Below are 15,093 nucleotides of genomic sequence, written 5' to 3' on the forward strand. Positions count from 1 at the left end.
GATTTCAGCTACAACTTGAGAGAAACTTCCTAACAGTATGAGCTATTCAACAATGGAACAGACTGCTTCAGGAGGTAGTGGCCAGGAGGTTGGAGGCATTTAAGCAGAAGATGAATAATCTGTCAGGAACACTAGTTGCATCCTGTGTTGTAGACCCTGAATCAAGCCAGCGTTTGGGCTATAATTCTAAATCCCATCAATGGGGAGGAGGTGCAGCCAAGAACAAACGTACCTTCTGAAATATACCCTCTAGAAGCAAATTGACTGGAGCCTTTTGACCTTCCAGGGTGCAATATATTATGTCGTTGGAGGTAAAAGGCTGAAATGTACGTCTTAGTGTAGGGCACGTTCTTGGTTCAGCAGCAAGGAACAAATTAGCATGTCCTATTCCACTTAGAACATGCAATGGAACCTTCCCATTTGGTTAAAGCTGCTGTGTGGGAGGCTTGAACAAATCTAAGGGGTGTATATATAGTAATAATTTTATGTAACCAAGGCGGGTGTCCACAATGCCAGAGTACCCATGGTAGTCACTTTCAGACTTTTTTACACTGCAGCTTGGACAACCGACAAAGCAGTAAGTTTTCTTTTCTTGCTGTTTCTTTTTTTCTCCACATTGCATTGCCTTGGAGAGAAAAGTGTCTTTCTTCCCTTTGCGCTTGCTAATGGGCTTACTTGGAGTCTCGTCTCACTTCTGTAGAGCTTTGGATAAGGTAAGAAACAGGAGAACGCCTGCTGTTTCTTTCAAACATGAATAACTCTGTATGGTTCCAAATTCTGTGCATTTGCCAGAGGGATTGGAAGAGAAGCAGTTTCCTCTCACTTGCACAGCAGTTTGGAGAATGAAAGAAAAAGCAGGACAGACTACTATTTCGGCACGAAGGGAAGATCTTCTCATTTGCCCCAGCAATGTTTAAACTCACATTTGTGTTTTAGTTATTATTATTTATTAAATTTCTGTCTTGCCCTTCCTTCCAAAAGGAGCCCAGGGTGGCAAACAAAGGACAAAACACTAAAAACATTTAAAAACATCTCAAAAACAAACATCTTAAAAACATCTTTTAACAAATGTTAAAAAACATCTTAAAAAGGAGTTCAAAACAGATACAGACTGGGATAAGGTCTCTGCTTAAAAGGCTTGTTGAAAGAGGAAGGTCTTCAGTAAATGCTAAAAAGGTAACAGAAAAGCCACCTGTCATATATTTAAGGGGAGGAAATTATTTTTATTGTACACTACCCTGGGATCTTTCTGAATGAAGGTTGGTTTAGATTTTTTTAAATAAATAGTAAACAAATAGATTTATGGCCTTCTCTGTACCACAGCACCAGTAAGAGAAATCCTCGCCTGCCCCCAAAGCTAGTGGATAGCAAAGTAGCAAGGACAAATGGAAGCATGCCCAATATCCAAGCTGATATTTACAGATCCCCTGAACCAAGGTGTATTGAAGAGAAATTTGTTTTGCCACAAGTGATTCTATGTAAGATGACAAGCCACCTTCCCATTCATTATAGTGCAGTTCTCTGAACTTCCTTCAGTTCCAGATTTCCCATACTTACATGGAGGAATATTTTGTAGTCCACATAAGAGTTCCAGGAGCCCTCGTTCTGCACACGAGGATCTTGAACACGCACAGTGGTGAGCTCCTGGGCATGGGACAAAGAAAGAAGCACATGTTCAAAAGCCTCTCAACACTTCTCCCCATAGTCTCCCATCCTATACCCTAACAGGAAAAATTACTCACAGCCTGAAGAATATAATCCACAAACAGAACTGGTTCGGCCCGTAGAAAAGCCTTGCTAGATCACACCAAAAGGCCATCATCTTGTTTTCAACAACAACCAACCAGATGCATCCAGGACGTCCAAAAGCATCATGAACCACATGCCTTTCTTTGTCCCTAGCATCTGATATTCAATAGTATATTGCCTCAGAATATGGAGATAGGATGCCTTCAAGTGCCAGGTGGTGGGGATGAAGGCTAACAGCTACTGAGAGACCAGTCCTCCCAGTTCTATCTAGCCCCTTTGTTAAGCCATCTAAACTAGAGGCCTTTAACTAAAAGCAGATTACTCATTATACAAAGATATTTCCTTGTATGTATTATGAAATACTTGCTAACAAACCCGCCTCCCCGCAGCAATAATGAAGGGAGGAGGAGAAGTCTCTCCATATTTTTATATAACTCTATGATGTTCTCCCTTCATTTCCCAATAAGCAGAAAAACAAAGAAAAGATTTGAATGTATAGGCTTCTATTCCCCTTCTGAGAAGAGTGGAGTGGAGGTGGGGAGATGATGATTGAATTTGAATCCACAGGCTTACTGGCACAAAGACAGGAAGAATGCAAGATCTAGCTCACTGAGCCACACCATCAGGGGCAACAAAAGGCACATGCCCCTTCCTGTTCATTGCTGGCATATGGGGGCACGAGTTAAACCCATGGGGCAATGTATGACTAAGCAACTGTGCCACACTAGCAGGCTTTTGCACTTGGGCCTGTTATATCAGATTCACACAAGCCAGCTGACTGAGGGGAGGGGGGAGTGATTGACACAGGCGGAACAGCACACCTCCCCCTAAGGGGATTCTGATACAGTCTCCTGTATACCTCAGCACTTTACGTACACAGGTGCAGTTGCAAACATCCAACCTTCTGCCATCTCTGTGGTTCTCTAGATAAGAGCATGTTGGTGGAATGAGGGGAGCAGCAGACAGGGGTATGTGAATCTTTTGCGGCTCTGACCCAAACAAGCTTTTGGTTATGATACTGTTAACTTCTGCATGTAATTTCTCATTTCCAAGTCTTGCTTTTAGCACAAAACTGGGAAATGATGGTGTCCAGAAATGAAATGTCTTAGAAATGCAACATCATAACATCTTGGAAGCAGGACCACCTGTACCAATGCTGTTTCAGCCTGTATCTACCATACAGGTGGCAAAACAACTGGAACAAGCATCGCTAAGTGTGTGACACTCGGCCCCACTTAGGTCTTGCCCAGGTCAAACTTTAGGCTTCCCTAGAAGCCATTTCCCTTCTTGGATAATGATCACAAGCTTTTAAAAAAAATATGTGCAGACAAGAGAGATGTGTCATGCATTCATGTCTGCTAATTATTAAAGTCTTACCTCTTCTTCTTGATGTTCTAACATCCTACTTCCACAACCCAGAGGGAAGCATCTGTGCAGGGAGAGAAAAGAATATATAATTGAGTGCAATTCAATACTTTAGACCTCACCCAGGAGCTGCTCCTTTACGGCTTAGCTGGAGTATTTGCATTTCATCAAATTACTAAACAAAAATCAGAGCCTGCTATAATGCTCACTGGGAAAGAAATGGGGTAGAAGTCAGCTTCCTGAACGTTTCACATTTTTAAAAAAACAGAATGCTTCCAGTCCTTGTTGCTATACCCTAGAACTGCAGAAGGGGAAGGATGCTCTGGCCTCTGTAACAAACCAGAGAACTTAAGAGCCACCAAACATTTTCACCACTTTTAACCAAGCACAAAAACAGCAACAAGGGAAGACTGTCCTGGGATTCCTAGGATCAAGTCTCACTTCAGTCACTGACTTACTGGATAGCCTTGGATGTCACTGTCTCAGGATTGTCCCCTAGCCAAGTTACTGTATGTCCAACACTGTATTTAAGTACCTTTTTCTAAGGTCATTAAACACATACAGCTCCCCCCATTGGAATTAAGTGACATTTCACAGGGTTGTTGAGAAGTGACAATTACAAAGTACTTAAAGCACTTTACAGATCCTAAGTACGACATATACAGTATCTCATTGCCAGTAAAACCAATTAATCATTACCATGGTGGCTTGGCAGCTAATGAAAATAGCTTCCATGTGCCTAGTTTTCCATGCAGCAGTGGCAAGAAACTAACTTGGCTACCCCTCTGGAAGTTCTTTTACTTAAGTAGCAAACACGTCCACTCCCTTTCAGTTGGACAAATTCGAAGCCGTCCAGGGTTTAGAAAAAAATCTGCAGCCAAAACTGAGAAACCAGAATAGCATTCCCTGGGCTGATTTGGAAAAGCCTATAAAGTAGCGCTGAGGATTACTGTACAGATGAGTATGATATAGGTCTTAATTTCAGCTATGGCTCATCGGGATGCCGCCCTGGAACCTGGGAAAAATTGTATCTGAGCACATGCAGAATGCTTTTCTCACCTCTGACTAACCACAGCCACTTTCAAAAGAGTTGGGATTAGGAGGGCCATTTCAGAGGCCATGAATTCAAAACAGGATTAAATGTCAACAGCTCTCTTCAGACTTTAATCACGGAGCAAAGTTAAAGCATGTGTCTTGTAGAGTCGTTTAATAATTATATCATTTCTGTGCATTTTGTCATTTACGTCACTCCTGCGGAGGGAGACACACACACAAAGAAGATGCTTCAACTGAGTTTGTTAGATTGTTATGTGCCTTCAAGTCAATTACGACTTATGGCGACCCTATGAATTAGTGACTTCCAAGAGCATCTGTCATGAACCACCCTGTTCAGATCTTGTAAATTCAGGTCTGTGGCTTCCTTTATGGAATCAATCTATCTCTTGTTTGACCTTCCTCTTTTTCTACTTCCTTCTATTTTTCCCAGCATCATTGCCTTTTCTAGTGAATCATGTCTTCTCATTATGTGTCCAAAGTATGATAACCTCAGTGTCATCGTTTTAGCTTCTAGGGATAGTTCTGGTTTAATTTGCTCTAACACCTAATTATTTTTCTTTTTTGCGGTCCATGGTATGTGCAAAGCTCTCCTCCAGCACCACATTTCAAATGAGTTGATTTTTCTCTTATCCGCTTTTTTCACTGTCCAACTTTCACATCCATACATAGAGATTACATTATGTTTTTCTCCCAGAATATAGGGCTCAAGCTCAAAGTGACAAGCACCTTCTCCACTAGGTTAAAAAGGTCCCCGTCTGTGAAGAAAATGTCATTTAAGAGGGATATTATGATTCCTGAGCTGTGTACACACTATACATTTAAAGGACATCCTGCCCTGAAGAATCCTGGGAACTGTAGTTTACCCTTCACAGAGCTATAGTTCCCAACACCTTTAACAAATTACAGCTCCTACGACTGTTGGGGGAGATGTGCTTTAAATGTATCATCTGTACACAGCTAACCAAGGTTACTCAGTAAGCAAGAGGCTCATGTGACCATGCTGAAGTTGGGTTAACTAGTTCCCAGCTCCTTATCTGCAAGATCAGCTCGATCAGAACACTTTTTTAAAAAGCTTTGATCTACCCCATATCAAATATCTCCCTTACCAGGAGACTGTTCCCTTCAAGATCCACAATTATTGTTCCTTCTAACAGTGAAGTGGATGGCTCCATGCCAACCTGCAGTGCAGCAAACAGAACCACAAGGAGGAAGAAGGCAGTTTACCCAAGGGACACCCCAAGCATGCAGAAAATATTGAGGGTGGTGGGGGAGGGGGAGAGAAAATCCAAAGAGTAAGAGAAGGAAGGCCCAAGCCCTCAGTGTTCCAGGCGGTTAATCCAAATTAATCCCCCAGCCACTCAAAGTCTATTTAAACTGCTAAGGAGGTGGGAACCCTAGAATTGAGGCTGGGAGTGCATAGCCTAAACTCATTTCCCATCCCACAGAGCCCAGGGAAGGTCTACTCAGATGGTTCAGTGATTGCTCCAGTAGCACCAAACTCCAATGGAGAAATCTTCTGCTACCCCCCTCCAATATTTAGCCTTCTTCCAGAATAAACTTCACCAATCACCTTTAAGAGGCCAGCCAAAAGGGTCACTACAACCAGTGGTATTTTGGTCCCAGGTCGCCTCCATCCTTTTAGTTTTTTTGGGAGGCGGGTTGTGGCGAGTACCTTCCCTTCAGCCTGGCTTGGCCCTTCGTGCTGCGGAGGCAGCGTCTGGCGGAGGCTCCCGCTGCTCTTGGCCACGCTCGCTGGGCTGCAGGAGTTGCCAAAGGCAACCGGCCTCTAAGGCGGGAAAAGAGGGGTAGGATGAAGAGAGGCTGTTGCTTGCACACAAAGGAGAAGAAAAAGGCGCTGCTGTTACCGCTGCTGCTGCCCAGCACGGCACGAGCGAGCACTCCCTCTCTTCGCCTCGTGACGTCACTCATTCAACCAAGATGCGCCCTGCCGCTGCCTCTTCCTTCTGAGGTGTGCAAAGTGCAAGCGAAAGCCTCCCTCCTTCCCCCCCCCCGGGGCCTGTCGCCCACCCACAACTCCTCCCTCCAGCCCAGCGAGCGTGATACGAGCAGTGGCAGGAGCTAGGACGGACGTGCAAGGAAGCGGGCGCGATGGCCCACATACAGACCATCCGTCAGCACAACTACTGCATCTTCAAGGATCTCTCCTCTCGGGAGAAGGCGCTTCTGCCAGCACAATAAGATCTTCCGTCACAACCAGGGAGCCCAGAACGGGGGAGCGGGGTCATTGAATTGTGGAGGGGGTGGGGAAGAAAAAACGCAAAGTGGTGGGGGGAGGGCCACGCTGCAGACTCTTCACGGACTCTTTGCTCTCCACCCCCCTTTGTGCTTTTCCCCCTCCACACCTGAAGCCTGAAGAATTGGGGGGGAAGTACGGGGGGGAAGGCAGGAAGAGGGGGAGAGAAATAGTATTCAAATAAGAAACTGCCAAAAAAATTATGGTTATTTGCAGGGGGAATCAGTCTCCACTGTCAGTTTCTCCAGCAGCTGGAGGTTCCAGCCCCCCCCCCCGTAGCTCCATGGGGCAGCGATGGGAATAAGCCAAGGGCTCTCTTTCACAGAAGAGAATGTGAATCCCCCATGCGTATAGTATTCAGGGATCCTCTAATTGCCTAATACTGTGGAGGGCCAGGATCTCTTCTTGATTGTCCCAGAGTGCAGGACACAGAATAATGGGCTCCTGTTGCAGGAAGCCAGTTTTCAACTGAATACTGTATCATGAAAAACTTCCTAACAGAGTGTTATGACAATGGAACCAATGACCTAGGGAGGTGGTGGGCTCTGCAACACTGGAGGCATTCAAGAGGCAGCTAGACAGCCACCCATCGCATATGCTTTAAGTTGGATTCCTGCATTGAGCAGAGGGTTGGACTCAATGGCCTTATAGTCCCCTTCCAACTCTACTGTTCTATGATTTTAGGTATTCTTATACCTTCTCCATATTAGAAACCATTTCAAGGCAGTCCAGTGTAGCAAAAACTGTATTTTAAAACCCTCCCTTTAAAAGCATTCTCCTCATTATTCTTAAAAAAAAGAAAAGAAACCCAAACATTTTCTAGAGGATCCCCCCCACATTTCCACCATATCCTTAAAGGAGTCTGTGAAAGGGGGCGGGAGAGAAGGGGTGAAGGGCATGGAAGTGAGGCAAAACAGAAGGGGGAACTAGGAGCAGGAAGGTTAGGGGGTAGTAGGAGGGGTTGGAGAAAGAAAATGGCATGGGGCAGGAGAAGTTCGGATCAAGGAAAATGGCAGGCAGGGGCAGAAGGGGTGAGGGGCTGGTGAGAGAGAAAGAAAATGGAGATATGGGGTAGGAGGGGTGCAAAGGGAGGGGGAGGGGTTAGGAGCAGGAGGGGCTGTGAGTGAGATTATTGTATAAGCTTAGAAGGGAGCGTGGCTGTGACTATCATGAAGGGACCCTGCACTTCTGCGTTTGCCACTACACTACAGACTACAACAGATCTCCAAGCAATCATAGGACATGCAGAGGCATTGTGCAAGGAAATGCTTGTGCCAGCTCTGCCTTTAAGAACACATAACACATCCCCAACTTTAAAGGGGTGATACCGTTCCAGAGGAAGAGGATCCTAGTATATCCACTCCACATTTTTTGACAAAAGAGGTAAAGGAGAATGTCCCCACACCCAAGCTATAATTGCCACTCTTACTGCTAAAAAAAAAAATTATATACACGCACCCCTTAGAATCATAGAATGGTAGAGCTGGAAGGAGCCTAGAAGGCCATTGAATCCAACCCCCTGCTCAATGTAGGAATCCAAATTAAAGCATACCCAACAGGTGGCTGTTCAACACTGAAGGCATTCAAGAGGCAGCTGGAGAGCCCACCACATCCCTATGAAATTTGTTCCATTGTCTTACCACTCTAACAGTTAGGAAGTTTTTCCTGATAGTCAGTCGAACTCTGGCTTCCTGCAACTTGAGCCCATTATTGGTGTCCTGTACTCTGGAATGATTGAGAAGAGATCTTGGCCTTCCTGTGTGTGACAACCTTTCAAGTACTAAAGAGTGCTACTGCATCTCCCCTCAGTCTTCTCTTCTCAAGGCTAACCATGCCCTGTTCTCGCAATCTCTCCTCACAGGGCTTTGTTTCCAGTCCCCTGATCATCCTTGTTGCCCTCCTCTGAACTTTTCCAGTTTACCTGCATCCTTCTTAAAGTGTGGTGTCCGAAAGTGGGCGCAGTACTCAAGATGATGCCTAACCAGTGCTGAAGAGAGGGGAACTAGTACTTCATGTGATTTGGAAACTATACTTCTGTTAATGCAGCCCAAAATAGCATTTGCCTTGTTTGTAGCCACATCACACTGTTGGCTCATATTCACCTTGTGATCAACAATTCCAAGATCCTTCTCACATGTAGTATTGCTGAGTCAAGTATCCCCCATCTTATAACTGTGCACTTGGTTTCTTTTCCTAGATGTAGAACTTTGCACCTATCCCTGTTAAATTTCATTTTGTTTTCAGCCCAATGCTCCAGCCTATCAAGATCACTTTGAATTTTGTTTCTGTCTTCCAGGACATTAGCTATCCCTCCCAATTTTGTATCATCTGCAAATCTGCATTCCCTGCACCTCCTCATCCAAGTCATTAAAAAAATGTTGAAAAGCACTGTGCCCAGGACTGAGCCCTGTGGTACCCCACTCATTACTTTCCCCCAGTTTAAGAAGGAACCATTGATAAGCGCTCTTTGAGTACAATTCTGTAGCCAAATGTGGATCCATCTGATAGTTGTTCCATCCAGCCCACATTTAGCTAGCTTGCTAATCAGAATATCATGGGCCACTTTGTCAAAAGCTTTGCTGTAGTATAGCACGGGGGAATACAGCCTGACTGGGAGTCCAGAGTCTGTCAGTTCAAATCCCCGCTTGTGTCTCCTGGGTGTAAAGGGCCAGCTAAAGATCACCCCCACAGTGAGTGCCTCAGGGGTTACATGCCCTGCCACCTGTGCAGCCGTGGGCAAGCTGCATAGTCCCAAGGAGCCCAGTTACCCCACAGTTGTGAACAAGGAAGGGCTGGCTTGTGCAGCTGTGGCAAGCTGAGCAGGCCCTAGCCAGTTGGGGAGGACTAGCCTCAGAGGAAGTCAACGAAAACCCTATTCATAGGGTAGCCATAGTCGGGATCGACTTGAAGACAGTCCATTTCCATTTTGCTGAAGTCAAGATATATTGGTCCACAGCATTTCCACAGTCTGTCAAGGAGTCTATCAATTGGCACTCACAGTGAGATACGTTATGTCCACAGAATTTCATTCCAGTCTATCTATCAGATTAGTCTGGCAGGATTTGTTCTTCGCTAATCCATGTTGGCTTCTAGTAATCATTGCATTGTTTTCAAGGTGCTTATAGACTGACTGCTTTATAATTAGATTCAGAATTTTCCCAGGAATAGATGTCAGGCTGACTGGTCTGTAGTTCCCAGGTTCCTCCTTTTTGCAGTTCAACAGGCCCTGGAGATTTGAACTTGTTCAAAGTTATTAGGCATTCCTTGACCATTTGTGTATCAATCTCAAGCTGCAATCCTGCTCCTTCAACTTCACTTTTGCCAAGAGACCCTCTTTTGGGAAAAGACTGAACCAAAGTAGGAACTGAGCACTTCTGGCTTTTCTTTGTCATCTGTTATCATTTTGCCATCCTCAGTTAGTAGCTGTACCACCATTTCTGTATCTTTTACTATGGATGTACCTGAAGAAAGCTTTTTTGTTGCTTTTAGCATCCCTTGCTAACCTCAGCTCATTCTCAGCTTTAGCCTTCCTGACACCATCCCTGTAACTATGTGCTATCTGTCTGTATTCTTCCTTTGTGGCCTGGCCTTCCTTCCACATCCTATATGTGACCTTTTTTGTTTTCAAGTCATCTCTTCCTCTTTTTGAACAGCAAGCCCAACATTTTCATCTGCCAATACAAGCCATTTAGAGATTTTCTGCTCACTCCAGTATCTCAGGGAAAAAAAGTTGTCTCCAATTAATCCTCTTTCATTATTCAGGACCTGCCTCAGCAGCCCTTCCCTTCACCAGAACTTAGCCCCAAATTTCATTTACAAAGTTGGGGAAACATAGAAAAAATTGAACATGTGCAGAGTTCCTTCTAATACGTGTAAATAGGAGATTCCAGATCAAAGGTCATGGTTTCCAAACAGACTAGACTCCCAGCACTCCACTCTTTAGAAGTTAAACATCATTCTTGGCCCATACATCTTCAACCTTTAGCAGGTAGGCACTCATACATAATTCCAACATCATTGGGTGGCAATCTATCAGGACTGGTACTGGGATTCCTGTATGGGCAGGGGGTTGGACTCAATGACCTTTGAAGTCCCTTTCCAACATGATTCTATGAACCTCAGAGAGAGCTGGTTTAGTACATGTTGAGAGCACGAACTCTGTCAGATGCTCACTGGGTGCCATCAAGACAATATCAGTGGTTCAGCAGATGCACAGATACACCCAGTCAATAACAGGATTAACAGCACTGGTTCAACTTCATCACTAATCCCTATAACAACCCACTAATGCTCCAAGAGCTCTGCACCCTAGATGCACTACATAATACTGAGCATATTAACATTATCCTGTGCTGCAGTCCTCACTTCCCGACAAGATAAAAGGAGAGCCCCCTTGAACCATGGCCGACTACACCACATCAGAAGTTATATGGCACCCTTGCACACCCATTGGTGGAATTATAAACCCTGTCTGCTTTCTTTGGGGAGCCAAATTCTCTCTTCAATTGCCTTGTTTGTTTTTCAAGAAAATTAGCTGGGTCCAGATTTTCGGGGGAGGCGGAACTCTTGCCATGTCCCAACCCCACCTCTACCACAAGCTAGGCACAAGAAGCACTTTCTTCTTGTGTTTTCCAGGAACAGGCCTTTTCAACCCCCACACCACAAGCAGGCAAGATGAGGAAAGGCAGAAGAGGGGAAGTGGGGAGATCAAGGGTGTTTCTTCAGTGCATCTCTGCACGTTGTGCTCTAGAGCAGTATGGATTTGTGTGTGTCATCGGCAGGGGAAAACTATACAGAAGTTATGAAATACCAACAGGCCTAGTACAATAACGCGGGAGGGGCGGGCATCAGGAAGTAGCTCCAGGGTCTCTAGCCCTCTACTCTTAGGCGCTGAATTCAAGCATTCAAGTATGACTGGCAGCAATTCCCCATGATCTAAGGCAGAAGTGTTTCCTAATCCCGTTACCTCCGGCAAATGTTTCGTGGTCCTGTTACCCTCAAGGTTCTTATCGCTTTATTTATTTCGTCCATTTATATGCCACCTTTCTTTCATCATGGAACTCGAGGCCACATACGCGGGATTCCAGAACGGTATCCCGTCCACGTACTGACCAGACCCACACCTGCTTGGTTGCGTCGAGGGCCCTCAAACAACAGGACCTTCTGCATGCAAAGCGTCTCATCTGCTGTATAACTGAGCTATGCTTGTCCTCTGGCTTTTCTCCGCTTCACATCACAGTTCTCACCCCAGATCTCACCAACTATCAGTCGCGTTTCTATGCTTAACAGTCAGCCCCCGCCCTACCTCCTGTTTCCACCTCCAGCCCATACACGCGGCCGTAATACCACCCTGCCTGCTTAGCCCACCTAGAAACCAGCAGCAGCCAAACCACTATGGACATATCTATAATAATTACAACCAGCTCTGCCTATGCAACAGCATTTCCTTCCAGCCAAAGTCTTACCCCCCCGCATGCCTCACTACGTACCCTTTCAAATCACCTCCTGAACACTCTCCTTTACACACGATTTCTTTTTAACATAAAATGTAAAACAAGGTACTCCTCTGACGCCCCCTTATCTTTCACACCCTCAGTCCCACTGCCCTCGCTTTCCGCTTACTGTCTTGTTTGTTTTCTTGCAACGACTCGCCCCAGCTGTTCTTGTTGTCGCGGCCCCTTTAAGAATGTCCAAGCCAGATCGCTTTAAAAAAATCGGCTTTTCCACGTGGCCGAGTTTTGCGGGGGGTGGCACGAGCCATGCTGGCTGATGGGAAATGTAGTTTTGAGCCGTACAAAGAATTATTGGCCTGTGTGAACGGTATTTATGTAATCTGCTTACCAACCGTGCAGCTTGTATAAATACAAACGTTTCCACTGAGTAATTCACTCAAAACGAATGCAATTGCAGGTTCTGATCTGTCGCGTTGTTGTACAGCACGATTCGAAGAACGCTTACTAGAATAAGTCTCGCTGAATCAGTTGGCACTCACAGTGAGGTTTACAGCGCAATCCTATGTGCGTCTACTCAGAAATAAGTCCCATTGGGTTCAATTGACTTTTCTCCCAGTTGTGTTGGGACTGGAGCCTTAAACACCGTTGGGATGGTACAGTTAAACTGCAATCTTTTGCGCTTACCATTGAACTTAATTCGACTTACTTCCGAGTAAACATGTAGAAGGTCGGGTTATCAGAATTGCTGCATCACCCATGAGCGTCAATAGACAGTGTATGTACAAGGGAATCTACTTAGGATACATACTAAAATAAATGTCAGAGAATGGCCATTGGAATGATTGCTTCCTTACCAATAATCATACGAAGAATGCATTGACTTTCAGAATGGCCTTTCTTTTTAGTATGTCCCTTCAACATAGTTGTGCCAGGCTTCAGCTCCAGAATTTGGTTTCAGTGCCAACGGTCATTCCAGGAGGAACATGTATTATTGTTGTTGTTGTTAAGCATGTACAATGACATAGTTAGGTGGCTGACTTTGCTGGTAGATACTGGGTGCTGTTATAAATAAATCCAAATTGTTCTTTTAATTATATTTACAAGGAGAGCGCACTTCCTTTTTCTGGGATTGGATCTGTTAGTGTAATCTACTGATCTTCCACAAGAGCAGAAAAAGCATATGGTACTGAATGTTCCTGGGGTGGAGAATCCTCCCTGTACACAAGATGTCAGTGAGAAGGCTAGGCTAGAATCCTTCTCCCTGAAATTCTAACTTTTCACAGGATGGCAGCATTCAAACATTCAGTTCCCTCTAGCACAAATCTGTGTTCTGAAGTGGCAAAGTACCAGGATGGCTGTTTTGGATTGATTTCCCCCCCTGAAGGTATCAATTGGCATTAAGCTACTTTAAACATATACCAATTGTTGCCTTTCACTGAACCAACTAATGGTCCCAAATTTATTCCAGATTAGGAAAATGCTCATTGTTGTGACGGGTGCCATATAGGGGTGGCTTGTATATAGCAAGGCTTGGGTGGAGGTGGCGGGGGAGAGTGCATATTTATGCACAGAGACACAGCACATCCCTCTGTCAGATTCCTGTCACAAAAAGCAGAGTCATTCAGTATTCATAGGGCTCCATAAGTCGTAGTTGACTTGAAGGCACATAACAACAACAACAACAAAGCAGTGTCCTCAAGTGCAGTGCTAAGGAATAAATAGCCATTCTCATGAAGATGGAAATACAGTAGGGCCCCACTCATATGGCGGGTTACCGGATCCCTGCTGTAAAGTGGAACTCATTGAATAGAATGGCACGTGATGCCCGAAAACCGCCATAAAAGCGGAACAAGCACCGTATGAGTGGGGCTTTATTCTAATTGTGTCTAATTGAGACCGCTGTATTAGCGAATCGCTGTAAAGCAAAGCACCGTAAAGCGGGGTCCTACTGTAAAGGGACACATTCAGGAACACCTTTAGGATAGAGGCTAAAACGTTCCCTGCCCATGGTGACCCTAGTAATTAAGAATCAAACATATTCCTTTTTCCATAGTCCCTTTCTGTATTCTGTTTCTTAGGGTGAAAACAAATGTAAATTTTATTGTAAAGCTGTAATTCTTTATACCTTGGAATGCACCCTACATAATTCAGTGGAACTTTCTAAATTGACATGAATAGGAGTGCGCGATCAGTGTCATCGGTGGTTTGAATGTATTGTGCAACCAGGGATGTAGTCATCGAAGGTCTCCCTTACATTTTTGAAATCAGGGTCCTAGGAGGGTCCCTACATCGCCAGCATCCTATAGGCCAATCATCATGAAAGGGGAGTGTGTTAGCCACTAAGAAGAGTCTTCTAATATGCTTGGATGGGAGGAAATAGGCTGAAGCTAAACCCTGACAAGACCGAGGTACTGCTCGTGGGAGACAGGAAAAGATTAGGAGCTTTAGACCTGGTGCTCAGTGGGGTAAAACTGCCCCTGAAGGACCAGGTATGCAGCCTCGGGGTCATCCTTGATTCCCAGCTGTCCATGGAGGCTCAGGTTTTGGCAGTGAGCCGGGCAGCTTGGTTTCAATTACATCTAATACAGAGGCTGTGACCCTATCTGCCTGTCCATCTTCTCCCACGGGTAGTACATGCCCTGGTCTCCTCTCGCTTAGACTACTGTAATGGGTTCTACGTTGGGTTACCCTTGAAAATGGTCCAGAAACTGCAGCTGGTACAGAATGCGGCGGCACGTTTGATTACGAACAGCCGTCGCCGCGATCACATCACTCCGGTGTTACAAGATCTACACTGGTTACCAGTTGTTTACCGGGCCCAATTCAAGGTGTTGGTACTAACCTTTAAAGCCCTATACGGTCTCGGCCCAGCTTATCTGAAGGAACGCCTCCAGCATCAACAAATATGCCGCCTGACTAGATCAGCCACTCAAGACCTTCTCTTGGTCCCACCAGTCAAAACAGCTAGACTGGTGCGGACCAGAGAGATGGCATTTTCAATCGTGGCCCCCACCCTCTGGAACTCTCTCCCTTATGATCTTCGCCATGCCCCCTCCCTGCCAAGTTTTCGCCAAGCCTTGAAAACCTGGCTATTCAGGCAGGCCTACAAGATCCCTGGGGTAGCCTAATTTTATTGGTTTTAGCTATGGGTGGGTTCAGTTTCATTTTATATTGTAGTTCTTGGGTTTTTATGTAGTTTGTATGTTGTATTTTACT

The 15,093-nt window shown here is 45.2% G+C and overlaps 1 protein-coding gene across 4 annotated transcripts in view; it reads right to left on the reverse strand.

Moving 5' to 3' along the window:
* The window catches only part of SNX11 (sorting nexin 11), a 28,938-nt gene extending 16,794 nt beyond the window's left edge, over nt 1–12,144 (reverse strand). The window contains exons 1-3 of one of the 4 annotated variants that reach the window (XM_061590161.1): nt 12,047–12,144; nt 3,127–3,178; nt 1,558–1,644 (exon numbers count right to left, since the gene is read on the reverse strand). In XM_061590161.1, the coding sequence (XP_061446145.1) occupies nt 1,558–1,644; nt 3,127–3,150 (111 nt within the window). In that variant the 5' untranslated portion in view covers nt 3,151–3,178; nt 12,047–12,144. The other 3 variants (XM_061590162.1, XM_061590160.1, XM_061590163.1) reach the window with 3 other exon arrangements.
* Nucleotides 12,145–15,093: the final 2,949 nt, after the last annotated feature.

The sequence above is a fragment of the Rhineura floridana genome, chromosome 11 (genome assembly GCF_030035675.1).
Source record: "Rhineura floridana isolate rRhiFlo1 chromosome 11, rRhiFlo1.hap2, whole genome shotgun sequence".
NCBI lineage: Eukaryota > Metazoa > Chordata > Lepidosauria > Squamata > Rhineuridae > Rhineura > Rhineura floridana.